This window comes from Podarcis vaucheri (assembly GCF_965113315.1).
Source record: "Podarcis vaucheri genome assembly, chromosome: 17".
Taxonomy (NCBI): domain Eukaryota; kingdom Metazoa; phylum Chordata; class Lepidosauria; order Squamata; family Lacertidae; genus Podarcis; species Podarcis vaucheri.
Genome location: NC_138755.1, coordinates 34,249,465 through 34,271,865, shown reverse-complemented (window position 1 = coordinate 34,271,865; position 22,401 = coordinate 34,249,465). Strand labels below are relative to the sequence as shown.

Genomic DNA, 22,401 nt, shown 5'->3' with positions numbered 1-22,401 from the left:
TGCACCATTTAAGTATCCGGGTCACTAAAGCAGTCCAGAAAGCTAAACTAAGAGAAATGTGTGACATTGCTAAACAAAGGCTGTTTTTCTCTCCTAGCAAAAGTCTAGCAACGATAAATTACTAGCAGATCCTGCAGATGGAGACCTTGAGCATGACATTTCTATGCACTGAGACAGTAAGCAAACTGTTCGCTTTGTCTGCAGATTAATGGATACAACAACCCTTGGTCTCAGGAGAAAAATCTTAGCTGTTATTATTTATTAAAAGTATTTATGCATTGCTTTTTTGCCCACAAGGGTTCCCAAGGCAACAGAGAGCAAGTACAAACAATACATATCAAAACACCAATTAAAAGCAGCAGAGGACTATCATTAAAACAAAACCACAGAACTATAAATGCATCAAAAAGCCAGGCAGAACAAAACAAGTTTTTACAGCCCACCTTAAAAAATAGGCAAGACTGGGCCAAGCTGACCTCCCAGGGGAGGAATTCCACAATGCTACAGAAAAGACCCCACCCAAGGTATCCACCAAACTAGAATATCTGTATAGTGGTACATACAACAGGGCCTCTGATGAGGGTAATAATTTTTGGGCCTGCTCATACAGGAGGAAGAGATATCCTGGCCACAAAGCATTCGGAGCTTTATAGGTAAGAACCAGCACCCTGAATTGTTCTTGAAAACAAGCAAGTGTAGTTGATGTAAGACTAATGTTGTGGTTCCATAAAGTACACACTTGATGACAGTTTTGCATTAGCTGCAATTTCTGATCACCCTTCAGTGATGGCCTCATGTAGGGCAACCCATGCAAAATGAGAAAACCATTTCCTTAAAGCCTGGAATGAACAAATGATGACAATGCCACCATGCATAGATATTGGTACGAGGAGGAATAATGTCTCCAATATTACTACAGAAAACAAATATAGAGATATATATATAGGAGAACAAAAAGACACATATCCACCCTGCTTTTTGTTTGACCTTTATTCTGCTCTTGGCATTCGCAATTGGAAAAAAAGAAAATAAAAGGAAGACAGGCAATTTCAATTTAAACAGCCTGCTTGCCATGATCACCAGCCTCCTTTCCCACCTTTCTTTTTCTTCTGCTGCTGTTTCTTCTTTGTGGCAGCTGCGCCAACAGGCTTTTGATGCCTCGGCGGTATCATGTTGCTTGTTGATGCAGATGGAACTGCTGTTACAGTGCCAGGCCTTGGGGATGTAGGTGGACTACTTGCAGTCTTGCTAGCATCCCTGTAGACAAGGAAGAGACAAATGGGATTATTATCACACAGAGCTTAGATGTACTGTATATCTTCTGTCCGCCTGTCAGCAGCAAAAACAAAACAAACAGGTTAAACCTCACGTACATGTCATATATTGCTGCTTGCAGTGAAGAATTCATTCCTTTACATAAAAGAAAACCACTTAGAAATTGTAGCCCCCCCTTTTTTTACAATAAGTTGTGGGCAGAATTGAGCCACTGCTAGCTAGTACAGTTGTACCTTGGATCCCAAATGCCTTGGTACTCCTCAGACACTTTGGCTCACGAACACTGCAAACCCGGAAATGAGTGTTCCTGTTTGCAAATGTTCTTTGGAACCCAAACATCCGACAGGGCTTCCGATTGGCTGCAGGAGCTTCCTGCAGCCAATCAGAAGCTATGATTTGGTTTCCGAACATTCTGGAATTCGAACAGACTTCTGGAACGGATTCTGTTCCGACTTCCAAGGTACGACTGTATACTGCAGGTGCTACAATATATGCATCAGCATGCCATTCATATATAACGCTTTGGGATAATTTTTTTATTCTTGGAGAACATGTGGCTGGGGGGGTGTTACTCTTTTCTAGGAGCTGGATACTTTCCCTCTAGGATGCCTGCATACAGACACATTCAAGTAAAAAATCCTGATTCCTGTAGGACTGCCAAAAGAGATTGAGATATTCAGTCACCAAATGAGTTCCTAAGTTCCAGCCCTTCAGATGATTTGAGCCAGTGGTTCTCAACCTTGGGTCCCCTGATGCTTTTGGCCTACAACTCCCATGATCCCTAGCTCACAGGACCAGTGGTCAGGGATGATGGGAGTTGTAGGCCAAAAACATCTGGGGACCCAAGGTTGAGAAAGGCTGCGGACAACTCTATTGCCTTCGTCTCTTCATCTTTCCCCGGCCCACAAAGCCTGCTCATCTTCCTGCACTCTTGCATCCTCCTATAGGATGTCTACCTCTCTCCATATGAACTCACCCAGATACAGTGGTACCTTGGGTTATGAACTTGATTCATTCCACAGGTCTGTTCTTAACCTGAAACTGTTCTTAACCTGAGGTACCACTTTAGCTAATGGGGCCTCCCGCTGCCGCCAGCACACAATTTCTGTTCTCATCCTGAGGTAAAGTTCTTAACCCAAGGTACTACCTCCGGGTTAGCGGAGTTTGTAACCTGAAGCATTTGTAACCTGAGGTACCACTGTACTGCTATCATCATTTGAGGCCTTTCCTTGTGTGCCTCCTCCATGAGGTCTGGAGGGTGGCAACATGAGAACGGGCCTTTTCTGTGGTGACTCCCTGTTTGTGGAGTGCTCTCCCCAAGGAGGTTCACCTGGCGCCCTCATTATACACATTTAGGCACCAGGCGAAAACGTTCCTCTTCAACCAGGCCTTTGGCTGCCTATATCCTTTTAAATGTGTTGGGGGGTTATTGCTTTGTTTCGTTCTTGTTTTTATTATGAATTTTGTGGTTTTATCTTGTGGTTTTATGCTGTGAACTACCATGAGATCTACAAAATTCAAAAATAATAATTTTAACCTCCCCCCCCCCCACGCATTGAGTATCAGTGCCAGTTCCAAAAAGCCAGTTCTTTAAGCCTTTTCTGAATGGCAACTGCAGAAAGAGGGCAGGGATGTCCCCTTCTCCGCTCCCTTACTGTGACTCTCATTCTCTACCTACTCTTGGAGATTGTGTGCAATAGTGATCTTCCTTTCAAGGGGAGTAGCTCTCTTTGATTACCTGATCACCTTGCCCTGGGACACTGAGAGGACTCTAGAATCAAGGCTCGCAAGGCTGGGTCCCGTTACTCACAATTCAGAAGAAGCTGCTGTTGTTGCTCCTTGGGTTCCTTTCCCAATCTGGTCCTTCTTCTTGCCTTTCTTCCGCCCGCGATAGTAGGAGCGCTCCCGCATTGGAAGCCAGCGCTCAGGGTCAGGAGCAACTTTAGGGTCATAGTTCTTTGGCAGTTTTCCTAAGGAGTAGGTTAAAAAAAAAAGAATATTCCTTTTCTGAATACTAAGGAGTATTCAGCATGGGAGACTCATCATGATTTAAAAACAGCCGCACTGCAGGTAAACGCCTTATCAGCCAAAGCTGTACAGCACTTCCATGGTCGGAGACAGACAACGCTCTCACTGTGCGCAAACCACAAATACCTTTATGCTGACATGTTTTAGCTTTTCATTGCAACAACAAAAATTGGGTTGTTGCAATTAGCAGGCCATACCTAGACTTTAAATACTGTGGAGAACCGACTTCACGTAAGAGCATGGAGACCTACCGTAGATTTCAGTGTATAAGATGACTTTTTAACCCCGGAAAAGAGGTTAATAAGTCGGGGGTCGTCTTACACACCGGGTATGTAGCGCCCCCCGCTACAGTGGCTCCGAAACAGCAGCGGCGGCGGGCTCCGCTACGGCGGCTTTCTCCTGGCACGGAGCTGCCCAGCGTATTAGGCGACTGGGCTTATAAGACAAACCCCCAAATTGCAGCTGCTAATTTGGAAGGGTCGTCTAATACGCCGGAATCTACAGTACTCAAAACGCTCATGTTAGAAAAGCACTCCTAGATCAGTCCCCAAAATATCCATCTATTTTTGTCTCTGACAGTGGCCTGCAAAATGCTTTAGGGAAGTTTGTGTGCAGAAAATGATGGCAACAGCCCATCCCTGCTTTTAATCCCTGCAACTGGTATTGAGAAGTATGGTGTCTTGAAACAAGAAGTCCAGGACGCTACCATTAATGTCGCACAATTGCTGCAATTTCCTGACTTTGGCTGAAAGTCAACTTAATTTGAAGTTAGCTTCTTGAGTCGTTTTTTAAAAATTCCACCCTAGTACAGTGGTGTTTAGATGAGGAACATTTAGCTCTGCAGATACTGTTGCACTCCCAACTCCAATCTGCCCTAGGCAGCACTGCTAATGGGCAGAGATACCTAACAATTGATAAATATTTAACTTTAATAAATAAAGTATGTATTTAAAATATTTTAATAAATAACAGGCGCATAAGAAACTGACTTACACTGAGCTAGTCCCTTGGTGTGTTGAACCAAAGGTGGACTGTTCCAGAAGCTCTGCTAATGCCATCTTGGTAGTCAAGGTAACGCCAAAATTAATTGGTAGTTGTTGTAGCAATGAGTACATATATTCACTTGCTTTGACATAGGCTAGTTGGTTTGCTTTGATGCTATCCTTATCTGTGGGGTGGGGTGCTGGGCTCTAAGCCCAAAAAGGGGAATCTTATCTGAGAGATTTGGGTATTTGCCACCTATGCCCTTATCTGGTCAGGTGGAGCGATGGAAAGTCCTGGCCAAAGTGCCATATGCTGTTTTGTGTATAAAGAATGAATGAATGTTTGCTTGGGCGCGGACAAGATATCTTCTTGCTGCAGTGCTCATTCCTCGTCTCTAAAGGCTGGGAGATCCAGCAGGCTGATTTGCTGTAAGTCTACACCTTTCTTTTAATAAAGCACTAGAAATGATCGCTCTGGTGTTTTGACATCCTTTTTTGGTATCCCTGCACCCAAACACTCACTCCCACAAGTCCTCCTTTGGGCCTGGGGTTCAGAACAATTGGTCCATGTAGTTCATTACTGTCTACACTGATTAGCAGCTGCTTTTAAGGTCTCCAAAAGAAGTCCTTCCCAGACCTACTTGGAGACACTGGGGATTGAACCTTCTGGGAGACGAAGTCCAACAACATCTGGAAGGTCATAGGTTCTCGACTCCTGACTTAGATAGTTTTAGCCAACTTCTCCAGAAGCACTTTTGAACTCCAAACAGCTATACAGCCATTGCTAACAACACTCACCCTTCTTTTTCTTCTTCTTCTTCTTGACGTCGCCTTGGCTGGAAAAACAACAACAGCACATGAACACACATGAGCATGCTTGAGATGCAGCAGAAAGAACAGAGCTAATGGATGCCAAGGGGAGCGTATCTAATGGCTTTGTACAGGAGAAAGAAATAGGGCAAGCTTGTAGCTGGAAGACAGAAAACTTATTTTGGTCGCTGAGCTGGACTTCTTCATATTAACACTGACTCAGGATGTCAAGGATTACTTAAAAAGCTTCTTTACCCTTGTTCTTTCTGCTGGTTCTCAACCGCGGGTTTCCCTCCTTTCTTCCGAATGTATGTAGCCCCATGCGAGTTTTCAAGAGCATCCACATCTACTTTCAGAGACATGGTGTCCGAAGAAGGCAAGTGTTTGCTAAGTCTATTGTGAAGGAGGGGTTAAGGAATATCAATATGAACACATTAAGCAAGTAAGAGAGAAAATCATTCTCAGGATCTCAAAGGCAGTTTAGTGGGTACAATAACGACAGAGAGAAACTAAGCTAGGAGACTGGGAAGAATTCTCTGTTGCATAGGAAGGGAACATTATATAATGGGGGTAACAAATTTCTTTTTTACTTTCTGGATGGGCAGAGTGACCATGAGAGGCTGAGCTTCTAAAAGAAACAGAGGTGCTTGGCATTTGGGGATCAAAACAGTAGAATAGTGTTTTTGTACTTCTGCTTGATGAAAACCTGGAGTTAAAAGGAAAGACTACCAACCCAGCCTGGTCCATAAAGAAGGCTGATCGCTGAAGAATTGATGCTTTTGAATTCTGGTGCTGGAGGAGACTCTTGAGAGTCCCATGGACTGCAAAAAGATCCAACCGATCCGTTCTTAAGGAAATCAGCCCTGAGTGCTCACTGGAAGGACAGATCCTGAAGCTGAGGCTCCAAGACTTTGGCCACCTCATGAGAAGAGAAGACTCCCTGGAATAGAACCTGATGTTGGGAAAGATGGAGGGCACAAGGAGAAGGGGACGACAGAGGACGAGATGGTGGGACAGTGTTCTTGAAGCTACCAGCATGAGTTTGACCAAACTGCGGGAGGCAGTGGAAGACAGGAGTGCCTGGTGTGCTCTGGTCCATGGAGTCATGAAGAGTCGGACACGACTAAACAACACCACCACCAACCCAGCTGTACCTGAACTTCCTAGTTGGACGTGTGTGTTGTATGCACTCTGAGACAACAGTGAGGTTCAAAGGCCAGTGAGATGTGAAAGTCTTAGAACACGCACAGGGGAATTCCAGAAGACACAGGATTTCTTTGGCAGAGAACATGGCACCATACTCCAAAAGCTGGAAACTTTGAAAAGCATCAGTGCAGCAATTACTCTTATATGAGGAAGTGGTCAAAGAATGCCTCCTTGTCTCACCTCCCTCAGCCACACAAGGAAGGATACACTTTAGCTTTCTCACCATCAACCAGGGAGTATGCAGAAATGAGCTGGGCCAGGGTATGGACATCATCTGGATTTTGCCTACAAAAGTAAAGAAGTGCGAGAGTTTTAGCCTGTTCTAAAGAGAGCAGTCAGCCCAGTGTTGCACACCACAGGAAGGACACCTCATATAAGCAGGCAAATGAAGCACCCTGCCTCCACCTTCCATAGGAGCCACAAACAATATTTTCAAGGTGCACGCTGACTCAGGTAAAGCTGCATCTTAGAGATGGGTGGCAGGAGTAGGGAAAGGGACCAAAAGAGAATCTAATGATTGAAGAGGTTGCTCACTCTGTGGATGTTCCAGCAGCTCATTGGGGCAACACCCATTCGCTTCAATAGCTTGCCAAAAACCAGGTGTGCCCACATATATAGGTGATTGCAAGGTGAAAAAAGTGTGTCCAAAGCACAGGTAGAGACACCACAACTTTCCCCTCTTCTCTCACGCAGCCCCCACTGCACAGTCTCCAAAGGGACCCACTGAAGCAGATTTTGGGGGCACGTGGGGAGAGGAGAGGAATAATAATAATAATAATTTATTACTTATACCCCGCCCATCTGGCTGGGTTTCCCCAGCCACTCTAGGCGGCTTCCAACAGATTAAAAATACATTAAAACACCAGTCATTTAAAAACTTCCCGAAACAGGGCTGCCTTCAGATGCCTTCTTAACGTCAGATAGTTATTTATTCCTTTGACAACTGATGGGAGGGCATACCACAGGGTGGCAGCCACTACCGAGAAGGCCTTCTGCCTGGTTCCCTGTAACTTTGCTTCTCGCAGTGAGGGAAATGCCAGAAGGCCCTCGGCACTGGACCTCAGTGTCCGGGCTGAACGATGGGGGTGGAGATGCTCCTTCAGGTATACTGGAAAGGTAAGTCCCACTGCACAAGTGGGATGCTGTTCATGTAACACTGGGCACAACCCATTTTTAATATGCCTTATCTCATTTGCTGCATAAATACATTTTTAACACTACTGAAGTAACTGTCAACTTCTGTTTCAAAAGTTAGTGGGGCCACTGAGTCTTTTGCAGTAAAACTCACTTACTAGCTCTCAGGAAGGGACTTACTTCCACAGCTCCTCTAGATCGCTGATGGCTTCCTTCTTCCGTCCGTGTTTTAGCTTGAAGTTGACAGCTTCCCTAATTAACGACAAATGAACTGGAGACTTTGGCTGGGGGTGAAAAAATGTTTGCTTAAAGTTAAGTTTGAAAACAGCTAAAACAATGACATGAGTGATCACTCTCTTTTTTAACCCACTGAAGAGACCGATTCACGCTTGGAGCCATGAGAGTTTAGGGGACTCCTAAGAGCAGCGGTTGTAGGTAACAAAGGTGTATCATTCGTACAAGAAATTCCCCCTGTGCACCCTCGAATCTGTTCTGGGTTCCTCCTCCACCCTCCATATCAGATGAGGACACACAGAAGGGCAAGAAGTTCCACTGAGCCATTGGAAGTCCTTGTGTGAACAGGACAACTTTGATGGGATACAACTGCAATGGTGTATTTGTCTGTTATGAGCTGAAAGACTGCAATCACACTATCAAGCTCAGAATACTGACTTTCAACAGCTGTGGAATTATAACTACTCCAATGTGTAACCGAGTCTTCCCACAAAATACGGATGAAATCAGGAAAATTCTACAGAACAATTTTTTTGCAGACTTCGAAACAGCTGAGGCACAGCACACTTCCCCTCAATTAAACCTGAGGGCGCATTTCACCTTGTGCACACAAAGAAGTCTATACTTAGAGCAGGAGCTGCTAACCTTTTGGAGCCTTGAGCATATTTTCAAACCGAGAAGCTGTCACAGGCACCATATGTACAATGCATCTGTTCTAATGGCTGCAACAGAATTCCTCTTTCAATTCTGATTTCAGAGGAGGGGTGGGCACTACAGGGGCCAGGGAAGGCCACTGCTTGACTTAAGCAAATCTTGACTTGTGAATGTGAGAGCTACCCCACACTAGGGGATCTCTCCTGAATTTTTGCATCCATCTCTTTCAGGTCAGTTAATTCCATGCACTCTGCATCAGAAGTTTTGGGATGATCCAAATGACATCTACTGACAGATAAACTGGAGAACTGCTCCAGTGAAGGAGACAAGAACAGAACAGGCAATCATGCAGAGAGGCAACAGGCAGCCTCTCCACTGCAGTTGAGATTTGGGGCTCATGGGAAACTTGAATTATTTAATTTATTTCTTGCAGCACAGTAGCAGTTACAAACCACTTACGAATAAAACTGGCTAGCAAATTCAGATAATAAATGTCTTTTTACATTATCAGGGATGTAATGCAAGTTGAACACAAAATACCGAGCAGCTTATCTGTTGGCATCTCATCTGGCTAATACTTGCCTGAAATTCTTGATACCATTCAATTGCTTGAGCCAAAACCTCTATAGCACTATCAATATCTTCTTCATGGCTATACATTGTCACTAATGCAGATACCTGTAACAGTTTAGAACACAACATTAAAGTCAGAAATATTTTTAGCGAGCAATAAGTACTGGAATGTATGCCAGGGCCACATTTTTTAAAAATTATAAATGTAACTTTATTATTTCATTAAGTAGAATACTGTCACCACATGAAAGCGCACACACACTGAAGCAATATTTACTTCTCTTTTACTACATTTCTTCAAAAGTAGTGGAGTCAAGTGACAGCACTCAAGGGATAAAGCAGCCTTGGCTTAATATGACAAGAAAGAGTGCAAGTTTTCTTAAATAAGAATCAACCTTGCTGTTATGTGCTTTGCTCTCTCCAACACATGGCATCTACACAGCATTTCACTTACATTTTGTTAATATTCCTTATAGCCACCATGCAGTTCAAAAGCACGTCAAAGTGCAAGTAGATAAATAGGTACCGCTCAGGTGGAAGGTAAACGGCATTTCCGTGCGCTGCTCTGGTTCGCCAGAAGCGGCTTAGTCATGCTGGCCACATGACCCAGAAGCTGTACGCCGGCTCCCTCGGCTAGTAAAGCGAGATGAGCGCTGCAACCCCAGAGTCGGCCACGACTGGACCTAATGGTCAGGGGTCCCTTTACCTTTATATAGTGCATATTCCATGCCTTTGACTTGCCCCCTAGATTCCTGTTTGGGGCAAGAAATATCAGCTACAAGTGAATGTGTGCATATAGCACTAGTGTTGTCATATCAATGACAATGTGTGTGTGTGTTGCCTTTCAGAGGGAAGCTGTACGCCGGCTACCTCGGCCAGTAAAGCGAGATAAGCGCCGCAAGCCCAGAGTCGGCCACGACTGGACCTAATGGTCAGGGGTCCCTTTACCTTTATATAGTGCATATTCCATGCCTTTGACTTGCCCCCTAGATTCCTGTTTGGGGCAAGAAATATCAGCTACAAGTGAATGTGTGCATATAGCACTAGTGTTGTCATATCAATGACAATGTGTGTGTGTGTGTGTTGCCTTTCAGAGGGAAGCTGTACGCCGGCTACCTCGGCCAGTAAAGCGAGATAAGCGCCGCAAGCCCAGAGTCGGCCACGACTGGACCTAATGGTCAGGGGTCCCTTTACCTTTATATAGTGCATATTCCATGCCTTTGACTTGCCCCCTAGATTCCTGTTTGGGGCAAGAAATATCAGCTACAACTGAATGTGTGCATATAGCACTAGTGTTGTCATATCAATGACAATGTGTGTGTGTGTTGCCTTTCAGAGGGAAGCTGTACGCCGGCTACCTCGGCCAGTAAAGCGAGATAAGCGCCGCAAGCCCAGAGTCGGCCACGACTGGACCTAATGGTCAGGGGTCCCTTTACCTTTAAGGTAAGCTATATCAAAACTTTCTGCACTGCTTGCTCCCATATTGGGAGAACCTTGATTAAGATGCATGTTGGAGGCATTGTTTTGCAGTGCCATCTTAGAAAATTTAGTGAGCAAACAAGAGACAGGGCCTTTTTGGTGGTAGTGCTGCAGCTTTGAAATACTCTCCCAAATGAAATTATTTCACCCAAAACTGAATGAACTTTTATTCTGGCAGGATTTTAATGTGTAACACCCTAATTTACTATTTGTTACTGCTTTTAGAAATTGGCTATTAGTTGTACTTTTGCTCAATTGTATTGAGTAGTTTTGTGTTGTATGCTTCTTTTAGCAGAAAGCAGGATTTAAATATTGTCATTCCCATATTGGAAGAGCACACAACTTAGAAATTAAGCAAGTCATGGAAACTATTTATATAAGACCATAACATATGTGATATCTTGGCGCAAAATTTTGGACATTTACAAGCTTGCTTCAGGGCCAAGTTCACAATCGCTGCTAGATTAGTAGCCAAAGATTCATGTTGTTGAGTTACACACCTCTAGCAACAGGAGGCAGAAGAGATCAAGATGTCTGTAATTGCTAAGTCCTGTGGACCAAACACATTACTGATCAAGAGTCCAAACAGAACTTACGCATACAAAATAAAGAGGCAAATGAGCAACTTGTAGTCCAGCCATGATGGGACTTGTCAACCTGGGAAGGCAGCCCATCCAGGAGAATGAAAGCTCTAATCCTAAACCTCCACTGCCTTGTGGGATGTCTTCAGGAGAAGAAAAGGCCAAGGAGTAAACCCTACACAAATCCAGCGTGGAGTCCCTAAAATGGTTGGATGGTGCCTTGTATACCTCCTTCCAGCAACTCCTGTAGCCAAGATGGTGCCAAACACATTGCTCTGCTTTCCTTTGAACCATATCAGCGAGGCCGAGAGTGGTGTCTTGTCATCTGGGCAGCCCAGGACCTCCAAAAACACTGCCCTGGCTTGTGCCCTGGGGAGGTCACTTCGGTGCTGCTAACACAGTGGTTTGACTCCCCACCCACAAATGCTCCATTGTCTCTTGAGACAGACAGATGTCAAAAAGAAGAAGTAGTCTAACCACCCAAGCTAAGGTCAGAATGGCATGCTAGGAGAATAATATGACATGGGGGGTATCAATAGGATGCATAAAGCTCTGCATGTGTTTAGATTTAGCTGCAACCTACCATGCCTGGTTTGTGCCTTAACTCTTCTATAGACCTCAGGATGATACATGCTTTCGTGACACTGCCTTTGAGAGAGAGAGAGAAAGGGGAAGGGGAAGGGAAGGAGAACAAAAAGTGTGGTTATTGGCAACTGGCTCCAGTCCTCTGCGCTAGGACATCTGTTCTACCATCAAGCAACTCTCTTTTTATTAGACAGATAAAAAGGAGCGATTATAGAAACCATCAATCAGGGCTGCATGCTTGCCACGATTCTGCAGAAGCCAGCTTATGAGAAACTCAGCCTTTTATTTAAAGAGCGAAAGGTGCTAGCCCTTATGACTGCAAAAAATATGCATGAAAACATGTGGGAAATAACTGAAGTATCAACAGCTAAAGCAATGTTTAAATAAGAATTTCACTGGTCACAGCTGAGAGGGTTCAGGGCTCCATATTTTTCCTAATTAGTAAAACTTGAATTATGCAAAAATGCTATCATCATCATCATCACTGCTCTGTAAGAAAATCATACAAATTTGTTCAACTTGCAAGCTTTCTAGATGGTGAAGACTTCAGGTATTGCCCCTTCCTGCCTTTAACCTAAGCTCCCCCAGAAAGCAGCCTCCCTTTGAGAGAAAAATGAGTTAAGAATGAGAGTGCTCATTGTAGTATGTGGAAACAGTATGAAACTGTAGCTGAATGCTCAGGAAGCTTCTTTCCAAAGGAAGTGAGGCTACAGTACCTTGAGCAACTTTCAACTGTGCCATCGTCAGCTTAATCTCTGCTGCTTTCTCTGGGTGCTGATCGGCAAACTCCTACAGGTCAGAAATGGAAACACAAATCAGGAGGCTTTCAAACAGAATCAGCTTCAGAATTTCCAGAACAGGGACCTTGCAATGAATAGGTTTTGCACTGTGGAGTCTTATGTCTCTTGACTCTCCTGTAACAAACTCCGAGTCCCTTGAACAGAAGCTCTTCTATTAGGGGACAGGGATACACAGCAATATGTTAATAAAGGGTCCCATTTGCTATGCCATTACCTAAAATATGCTTAAGTCAAAACCATGATTTGCAGTGCACCTTAGAACTATAGTTTTCAACCAGGCACGTTTATGTACTGCACCTATACCAAGCCACACTTAAGGCAGTTCTCTTGTCTCTCTAAATCTCTCACTGCTTGCAGATCTCAGACAAGCAGATCTCACTAGTGTATTCCCATACCTAACTTCTTGGGAAAAGGCTTAGCTCAACAAGCTAATCCATAGTTTCACTGAATGCTTGGGCTGGTGCAAAAATAATGCTGTCGAATCTAACTATGACTCCCAGTGCCCAGCATGAATTCCCTTCCTCCTCAACCTCATCTAGATGAACAATGATTCAGAGCTTTGTCATCTCCTACATATTTCCTCAAGCAGCAAACCACAGCCTACCTGTAGCAGCTCTATTGCCTTGGTATGCTGTTTCTCTCGACACAACTGTGCTGCCTGGATTAGCACAGGGAGGAGATGTTCGGGACTCTGTGACTGTAAACTTGATGCCAGTTTGCGACACTGATCTGCCTAAGGAACAAGAGGAAAAGAGTGGCTGGTTAGGAATGCGGATTCTACAGAGAGAAGGCAGGATTTAGAAGTGTAAGACAACAAAAAAGCTGCTCCCTGCCCTCCTAGGTAACAGACCATGCATCAAAGCAATTGAAGTGGCATAACATTACCTGGTTGGTGTACATGGCCAGCAGAGCTTTATTGAATTCTATTGCTTGGAGCTGTTTCTTCGAGAGTTTATGCTCAACACCCTCAGCGTTGGTCAGTTTCACCTTTTTCTTTGAGTCAAAGACGTTTTGGTCCTGTGAAAGACAGCATCCCAAGATGCATAACAGTCAACAGGAACATGATGTTTCCCAGGTTGCTTGCTGCAATTAAGACACATCACGCTCCTTTTGTGTGATTTCTTCTGCAAAACATGCTTGAGGAATTACTAGGATAATGCCATACCTTGTTAATGGTGATGATGTTGTTGGCGATGACAGCAAGCAACCCGACATCTGTTGGCCTGCAGAGAACAGAGCATACATGTGCACTTGTAAATATGTAATATTTCTTAAAAAGATGCCAAGACCACCAATGCCACCATTTTACAGAAGTCACTTACTTCAGTTTGATTATCTGATTGTAAAGTTGCAGGGCTTCCTCTGTGTGACCTTGCAGCTGCAAGATATAAGCCATCTGACCGTGAATAATAGCCAGTTCAGCCTCAATGTCTTCTTCGGTAACATCCTAAAAGGAAACAGTAAAAAAAAAAAAGTTAACACACAACCTTGAAACCTTGCACCGGTTATGTAATATCCACAGATCAATGGATGGAATACAATGTCAAGTCAGTGGACCCCAATCCCCCAGAGCAGATTTTGGGGGGGAGGTATTCATGGGGTTGCCAGGGAGGGGAAGGGGAGAGAAAGGGTAAATCCAATTTATGCAAGCTGGAATTTAGTATCACCCAAACCTGCAAATATATCTATTGGTAACTAGCAAACTTGCTAGTAACACAGCTAGAGAGCAAGCCCCATTGAATAGAGAAAATATGCATTGGATTGCACTCCTGGTGCCATTTCTCTCATTGGGTGAGTCACGCAAGCATGCAAATCTCATCCACTGATATCACCAGGAGATAAAACTGCCTCACTTTGCCATGATTGTGTTCACTAAGAATACTTTTTTTAATGGCTTCAGCGGATAATGGAAGCTCTGGATATTTAAATTGTTACTATCAGCAATGGCCCTTGCTACAGAATTCACAAAGTTTAATTCTACACTGTTAACGCTTCTCAGTGAAGCTATTCATGTGAAAGAGGCACACTGCTATTTAAAGGCACAGAAGTAAAAAGAAAAGTGCTGATGGAGAATACTTTAAATCCAGTGTGATGAAGGAAAGCAGGCAGATAACACATAACCAAGCAGATTTATGCAATTAGCTTACATGCACACATACTGAGAATATTAAAACCTGCCGAGCGGAAAAAGTATTCTCGGTGTGACAATAGTGACTCACCGAATCTTCTGAGAGAGACTGGCGACACAGATCTACAAGGAAAGTGTGACAAATTAATTTTGGACATAAGAGCAGCCCTGCTGGATCAGACCGAAGGCCTATCCATTCCAGCCCCTTGTTCTCACAGTGGTGAACCAGATGCATACAGGAAGCCTATAGGCAGGAGTGCAGCAGCACTCTTCCCACTTGTGCTGCCCAAAAACTGGCATTCAGAGTCGTATTGCCTCTGACAGTGGAGGTAGCACACATTTTGCCATCGATATGAGCCACCAATCAAGGTTCCACCACTGATTAACACTTGCCTATAGAAACTTCATTTGCATCACAGAAGTGCAAAGATGCTGATATTTCTCTATACGGTGGTATCTCTATTTACAAACGCGATCCGTTTCAGGGTGCCGTTCGCACCCTGAAAAGTCCCTAAGTAGAGTGCCGCTATTGCAAGTGTGCGAAAGAGCACTTCTGCACTTGTGCAAACCGCACAGATTACTTCTGTGCATGCAGCAAGCCCGGAAGTAAACACTTCCAGGTTTGCCGTGTTCGTAACCTGGAAAGCCGCAACGTGAAGCAAACGTAACACGAGGTATGACTGTATTTGACAGCATCCTATAATCATTCTTAATTCCTAATCTGCCCTTAATATACTAGATCCTAAGTTTCCAACTGCGTGTCGATACATGATACAATTATGGATTTCTTAGTAGTACTATCAATTTAACCATCTTGAGTTCTCCCCACATCTCTCTTCAGTTCGATTTTGCTTGGTCTTTGCTTGTTTTTCCAAGTTGCTGCCGGGGCGGCAGGGGGTGGGAGGATTGGGATCTAGCTATTCAAAACTTGATTTTGCTTACCAAAATGAATGCAAATTAGTGCAGGGAGGAAATCCTGTGCAGTCTATACGAACGACCGGTTACTGGTGGCTGTAAAGGCATTCTTGGAATACATTGGCAGATGCAGAGAATAAATTTAGGGACACAATAATCCCCATGTCTATTTTCTCAATTTCATTTATGAAAGGATTTAGATCTTGTGACGTTTTTCCACAAAAGCAGCACAACGGGTTACAAGGAAAGGACAAATTAATCTTATCATTCATTACCTTCTGCTCTTTGTAGGCTTTTCATTGCCTCGTTCAACTTGGCCTGCCCAACTAAAGAACAAGCAGCATTGTAACTCAGCTCATATGTGGCTTCTTGAAGGCCAAGATCCTCCTGGACAGAGCAAAAATAACTAAGTAAATGAAGGGATACCTCGTTCTGAACCAGTTTGAATGAACACTTTGGGTCAGACAGCTAGACGCAGATCAAAACAATTCTTCCAAAGCATGAAAGGTTCTTAAATTAACATGCAGTAAATTCAAAAGCCATAAGCAGGTGATACATACTAACAGGAAGCTGTATGAACACCCTTCTTTCTAATTATATACGAGGCACAAAAGAACAATATGCAAGCAAATCATCGCACGATTCTAGAAGCCCAGGCTCCTTTCATCAAGCGTTTCTTTCATTCCTTAGCACACATTGGCGGCAATATGTTGTAGCAGCATAAAGATTCTTTTGCATATAAACAGATGTTAAGTAAATTACTAAACAAAGGATTGTGCATACATTTACGGCAACAAACAATAACCACATTAAAAACGCAAAAGTAACCATTTACACTCAACCGGTATATCAATATAAAAAGGCAATGGGAATTTAAAAAACTGTATTTAAAGAAGATTGTAGGAAAATGCAAGGTGTTTTTTTTGAACTGCCCACTTAAATATATGCAACCCTGGATACAAGAAAGCTTCCTTGGGTGGGACACTCCATGGTCTTAAAGCTACCACAGATGAGGCCATCCTGTGTTTCCACCTTCCACACCATCTTCTCATGGTGTGTGTGTGTAGCAGGGCCAGTCTCTGATGGCACGATGGGGCTGTGGCATGCATCTGACCTCTGATCAGTCGTGTTACTGCTTGCTAGGGAATGCGAGAGGCAGAAGCAGCAGTGAAGTCAATACAGTGCAAATGCACTGCCAGAGCTAATCTGGTACTCCTGCTGGTGCATTTGCACTGTGCTGACCTTGCACCTTGCCCTCTACCTCCCAGGAAGCAGCAGTGGTACAACCAGCCTGGAGTCAAGTGAGCAGTAGCTGGGTGTTTATCCTTCCAGCCTTGAAATAATAATAATAATTTATTATTTATACCCTGCCCATCTGGCTGGGTTTCCCCAGCCACTATGGCCGGCTTCCAACAGAATATTAAAATACAATAGTCTATTAAACATTAAAAGCTTCCCTAAACAGGGAATGTCTTCTAAAAGTCAGGTGTCTTCTAAAATACTGCAGAATCCACTTTTGTCTATCAGTCCCCACATTACAGGAATTTAAAAGTGTACGAATGTCCTCAAGTGCCAAATTCCAATTGTCCTCACCTGTGATTGGGAGAAAAGGCATAAGATCCTAATCCAATCCATAACTTCCTGAGGAAATCCTTTCCTCCCCCCCCCAAAGTAACAGAAATAAACTGTCAATGTACTCTGACAAAAGCCTTTTCAGCATCTAGAGAAATAACTGCAGCCACATCAGTTCTTTTACTGTTTGAAGCATCCCCTTTTCCTACCAACCTTAAATTATCTGCTCCCCCTCTTTGGCAAATAATATTAATGTACTATTATAGCCATCACAGTCTAGTTCCTATTATTATCTTGCTGACTACAGTAATTAAGGTGATAGGCCTATAACTTGGAATAGTTTGGTCTTTACCAGACTTGGGAATAACAGAGATTTCAGCTTCATACGTCAATGTTCCAATAAGACACTTCCCTGTATTTTATGGCGTTTATGCAGTTCACCTGCAGTTCACTTACAGCAAGAATAGATGAAGGAGGAAGTCTCTCTCTCTCTCGCATGTACACATACACACTGCCACAAACTTACTTACTGGCACGACTTTCTCCCATGTGCTCTGTGCAGCAATAACTGCAGAGAGGTTTGTTTTCCGTTCCTCTTCATAATCATCTTGTGAGTTGCGTATGAGGTCCCGGTACACAGCTAAACAGTCGTCATAACGTTCTAATCTGTACAGCTGGAAGGAAAAATCTGGATTAGCAGCTCAACAGACCAGAAAACAGTCAAAACTAGGTCTGCAAAATAAAATAGCAACCATAATATCTCAGTTACAGATAGGTAGCCGTGTTGGTCTGCCATAGTCAAAATAAAAAAATTCCTTCCAGTAGCACCTTAAAGACCAACTAAGTTAGTTCTTGGTATGAGCTTTCGTGTGCATGGTATCTCAGCTATCTGCCAATCTCCCATTCCCACCACCCTTCTGAGTAATACCCCTCCCCACCTTCTCACTATATAGAAGGATCTGGCAACTTCTGTTTCAGTGTATCTGAAGAAGTGTGCATGCACACGAAAGCTCATACCAAGAACTAACTTAGTTGGTCTTTAAGGTGCTACTGGAAGGAATTTTTTTATTTTCATTATTCAACACAGTCTTGATAAGACTGTCTGCATCCATTGCTGCAGGACTGTACTGTGGCTGACCTATTTAGGAGATTGCTAACCTGCTGTAAAAGAGCACACATTTAGATTGAGAAAACTCCTCCACCACAGCACCTGAAGCCTTATATACAGTTATTAAAAGCAGTACGAGTTTGCAAAGCAGTAGTTACCACTTGTCCATACAGCTCCTTTAGCTTGTCTGTCTGCTGACTGGCTCCTTGAATGGTCTTCAGAGCATTTTCAATCCTGTTCAGCCTGTATTCACAGTAAGCCTTCTCAAAGGCTATCACATCACTGTAACATATAAGCCAGAAGTGGGATGTGATTTCTCATTATCAACTCTTCAAAAAACAGTTGTGTTTGCTAAGACTCATTACTGAAGAGTGAATCCTACACTGACATTATATTGAACCAAACAACACAAGAAAAGGGAACTAATATTTTAGAAATCATAAAGACATATTTTTTGACATGTGTCAAGTTTGTAATTATGTAAAATAATATGATAAGCTTCAAGAAAGGAGCTAATATTCATGAATTTCTCATTGTCTCAGACCAATATGGCAACAATATTCTAAGGAAACATATATTGCAACACAGAAAAAGCAAAGATAGAATGGCTTCACAATAGTAATTTTTATTTGCTTAACAAGACAAAGAAGTGTGTCTGTATTTTGTGCATTGAATACACATTCCTTTTGCACGCCACACTGCTTTTGAAAGTGCTGGCTTACTGACTGATACAATCCTTACTGGATTGATATTTTTCTTGATATCCCATAAACTGCTTTTTTATTAACACTATATTAACATTCTTGCATTGCAGGGGTTGGACCAGAGGGCCCTTGGGTTCCCTTCCAGCTCTACACTTCTATGATTCTATGACTTGTCTTGTAGCTTCTTTTCCCACAATGCAACTAGGAAACCTTTTTTGATACATACAGACACACAGGATTTAGGTCAGCAATTATGCAGCTGCATGCTGGGACATATTAGTGTGCTGCAAAAGAACTTCTAGTGTACCAAGAAACTCATTCAATAAAATGCTCTAGTGCACCAAAAAGCACACATTTACACTGGAGGCTGCCTGTTGCACCTCTGCATGGTCTTGGCTGCTCCCAATTAGCTTTCACTGGCGGAAGCTAATTCTGTTGTCTCTCTGTATGGGTGTGATATGGTTACTCTAATACTCTAGAGACGTTAGCAGAGGCTGCAACGTGAATTTGTTGGGGAATTACCGACCTTCCAATTAGGAAGAATGCTCATTACAGTAATGTACATAGAAACCCAACTGGATAACTCCTGTAACAACCAAGAATTTTTACCACCCCACACTCAAAATGTAAACTTTTTTAGCCTAAACTTTGAGAATTAACTGACTAAGAAGAAATAAAATTTTCTTGAAACTGTATTTTTCTTTATTTTGTAAATGCTTCCGTTTGCATATTTTGAAAAACTGAAAGAACTCTTGCACCGTCTGAAAGCCATGTTGTTTGATAAGCAGCTAATATTCAACACTCACCTGGTTAATACTTTGGTATGGGTGTTAATCACACTGAGAGCTTCCTTAAAACTTCCGTTTTGGATAAGGCATACCACTTTGCAGTGAAGAGCAGTTGCATCATCCTTGCTGATCTGCAGTACTAGGAAAAGCAAAGCAAGGAATTAAACAATGAGAACCCAGGCACTGTTATTTGTATCTTGAAAACAACCAATTTAGATTATCACAGCACTTTTCCAACTGTGGTCCAGGGAACCAAATTATACCAGTTGGAAGCTTATTAAAGGCTCCTTAGTGAGAAGTTTGGTAGGCAAACTTATTATATTCTTCCTTCCTTGGGAGGTTTTTAAGCAGAGCGTGGATGACCAACTGTCATGGATGCTTTAGCTGAGATCCCTGCCCTGCAGTTGGAATAGATTACCCTTGGGCTCCTTTCCAACTCTACAAGTCTGTGATACAATGGTAGAAAGACAGATTGCTAGGGAAGATCAACAGTGAGAGGGCAATGTGTAGCTGCAGGAGGGACTACTTTGCTGCAAGCCTAAAGACACATTCTAGGCATTAAGTCCCACTGAACATAGCAGGACTTATTTCAAAGTGACAGTTTCATAGATTAGCATCCTAACTCAATTCAATATAGCAATTCACTTCTTTTACAGATGCACAACTGCACAACCCACTTCCTCTTTACATACGTGGCAGGTTTTTCTCTAGCACATCCCCTGTACAATCAAGTAACAATTCAGCAACCAAGACTTTCCCAAGCATGCAAGTACAGTGACATGAATGACCACATCGTGTATTTCTGCCTGTCACACAACTGTTAAAGCCACAGAGCACTTCGAGGAATAAGTGGCTGCAATCCTAACCTCACTTGTTATCGTTTAGTCGTGTCCGACTCTTTGTGATCCCATGGACCAGAGCACGCCACTTACATCACTTACCTGGGCATACATCCACTGAATTGAACTGCACTGTTACTAATACTCAAGTTACAGCATGCTTTAAAATATTCAAAACACTTCACCTGTGTTACCTCACTGCGGTCTTTACAAACACCCTAGAAACCAGGCCGATATTGTCGTTAACCATTTTTAACGTTTGACATTTTATTATGTTTTTAACATGTGATGGAAGTCGCCCAAAGTAGCTGGGGAAACCCAGCCGGATGGACGCAGTATAAATAATAAAATTATCATCATCATTCCCCTACTGGAGCGGGGCAAAAGTGCTAAAGTTGAAGGACTAGGGGCTTGCCTGGCATCACCCACAAAAAAGAGTGAACCAAGCCTTGTCACTCATGAAGATCCAAACAAGAAGAGAGACCTTCTTAATGAGGGATCAGCACGAAAGGGGCACGGGAGAGGTTATATTTTCTGAGAATCCTCCGGAAAAACAATCTCTCAAAGGACCTGTTGATGGCATTTTACCATTGCACTGTGGAGAGTGTATTAACTTTTGGTCTCTGTGTGTGGTTTGGGAGCTGCATGGCCAGGGGAAAAACAATGCTGTCCAGGGTTGTACAGACTGCAAAGAGAATAATTGGGTGCACTCTTCCCACCTTAGATCAAATCTATGCTGTCAGGTGCCATAAGAAAGCAGCAGAGATAGCGCAGGATAGTATGCACCCCGGAAATTATCTCCTTCAGCTTCTGCCTTCTGGAAGAAGGTATAGGGTTATAAAGGCCAGGACTAGCCGCCTGAGAAAGTTTGTACGCAAATGCAATTCTGGTTCTAAACGCAGCATAAGGGGTCTCTATAGTATACAGTGGTACCTCGGGTTAAGTACTTAATTCGTTCCGGAGGTCTGTACTTAACCTGAAACTGTTCTTAACCTGAAGCACCACTTAACCTGCTGCCGCTGCGCCGCCAGAGCCCGATTTCTGTTCTTATCCTGAAGCAAAGTTCTTAACCTGAAGCACTATTTCTAGGTTAGTGGAGTATGTAACCTGAAGCGTATGTAACCTGAGCGTATGTAACCCGAGATACCACTGTAGTGTATTTTAAAACTGGGTTTCAGAGTTTTTAGGGGTTTTTGAATGTTTTATGTAGTTTTTTCAATTTAATTGTTCTGCATGGGACAATGACAATAAAGATATCGTATATCGGGAGCACCGCCTGCCGCCGGGTCACCGCTGAGTGTTACTGGGGTGGCTGAGCGAATGAGCCACCCCTCAGCCACGATCAAATCTGAGGCAAGCCGTTCTTCCCGCTCTGCAGGGTTGTTGTGAAGGTTCCAGCGAAGCTAATGCACGCGAAGCGCTTGGGGACGTGTTTCGAAGCTCCCTCCCGCGCAAAGAGAAGGGGGGTTAACTAAGAAAAAGTTGCAGGCTGCCCCCCACCCCGGAGAGAGAGAATAAAGGAGGCGACGCCAGGCGCAAAGCCCCGTCCCTCGCCCTGTGCAACTTCCGTCGCCCTCCACTCACTTTTATTGACCGACTTGAGGGCGCGCCCGAAGTCGCCGTTCTGGCCGCAGCGGTTCACTTCGCTCCACAGCGAGGCCACCGAGGCAGCCCCGGCCGCGCCGGCACCACTTCCGCCACCCGCGCCCGCCGCCATCTTGGCAGAGGGAGAGAAGCAGCGGAGGGCGGAGGAGCAGGATAGGTAGGCCAGGGAAAGCGGGGCGCCGACAATGGCCTTTCGACCCGGAAGTGCATCCACGTAGCACTATAAGCCTTGGTCGTGTACCAAAAGAAAAAGCGCGCCTCTCTAGGAAAACGGCGAGCCCAAATGCGCATGCGTCTCCAGGGCCCACGCGCTCGGGCCTCCCAAGCAGGCGTGCAGCGAAGGCGCATGCGTGAGTCGTTGAGACTGGTTTGGCTCAGAATCATAGAGTTGGCGGGTGTC

General features: G+C 43.8%; 1 protein-coding gene across 1 annotated transcript; it reads right to left on the bottom strand.

Annotated features, from left to right (window-relative positions):
* Positions 1-972: 972 nt before the first annotated feature.
* On the bottom strand, positions 973-22,146 carry SRP72 (signal recognition particle 72). Its single transcript, XM_082204846.1, has 19 exons — positions 21,981-22,146; positions 19,576-19,696; positions 18,224-18,347; positions 17,488-17,631; positions 15,661-15,772; positions 14,562-14,593; positions 13,665-13,789; positions 13,508-13,565; positions 13,228-13,359; positions 12,947-13,075; positions 12,259-12,331; positions 11,541-11,605; positions 8,907-9,002; positions 7,617-7,720; positions 6,510-6,587; positions 5,352-5,489; positions 5,085-5,122; positions 3,086-3,245; positions 973-1,257 (listed from the first exon to the last, which is right to left on the bottom strand). The coding sequence occupies exons 1-19, from the start codon at positions 22,111-22,113 to the stop codon at positions 1,077-1,079; spliced, it is 2,043 nt and encodes a 680-aa protein (XP_082060972.1). The 5' UTR covers positions 22,114-22,146; the 3' UTR covers positions 973-1,076.
* Positions 22,147-22,401: the final 255 nt, after the last annotated feature.

Excerpts from the sequence above, each read along its gene's own strand:
- SRP72 (XM_082204846.1), bottom strand. The coding sequence starts at position 22,113 with ATGGCGGCGGGCGCGGGTGGCGGAAGTGGTGCCGGCGCGGCCGGGGCT. Across the intron at positions 13,360-13,507 it reads ACATCATCACCATTAACAAG|GACCAAAACGTCTTTGACTC; the intron begins GTATGGCATTAT and ends TGTCTTTCACAG. Across the intron at positions 3,246-5,084 it reads GAAGAAGAAGAAAAAGAAGG|GAAAACTGCCAAAGAACTAT; the intron begins GTGAGTGTTGTT and ends CCTACTCCTTAG.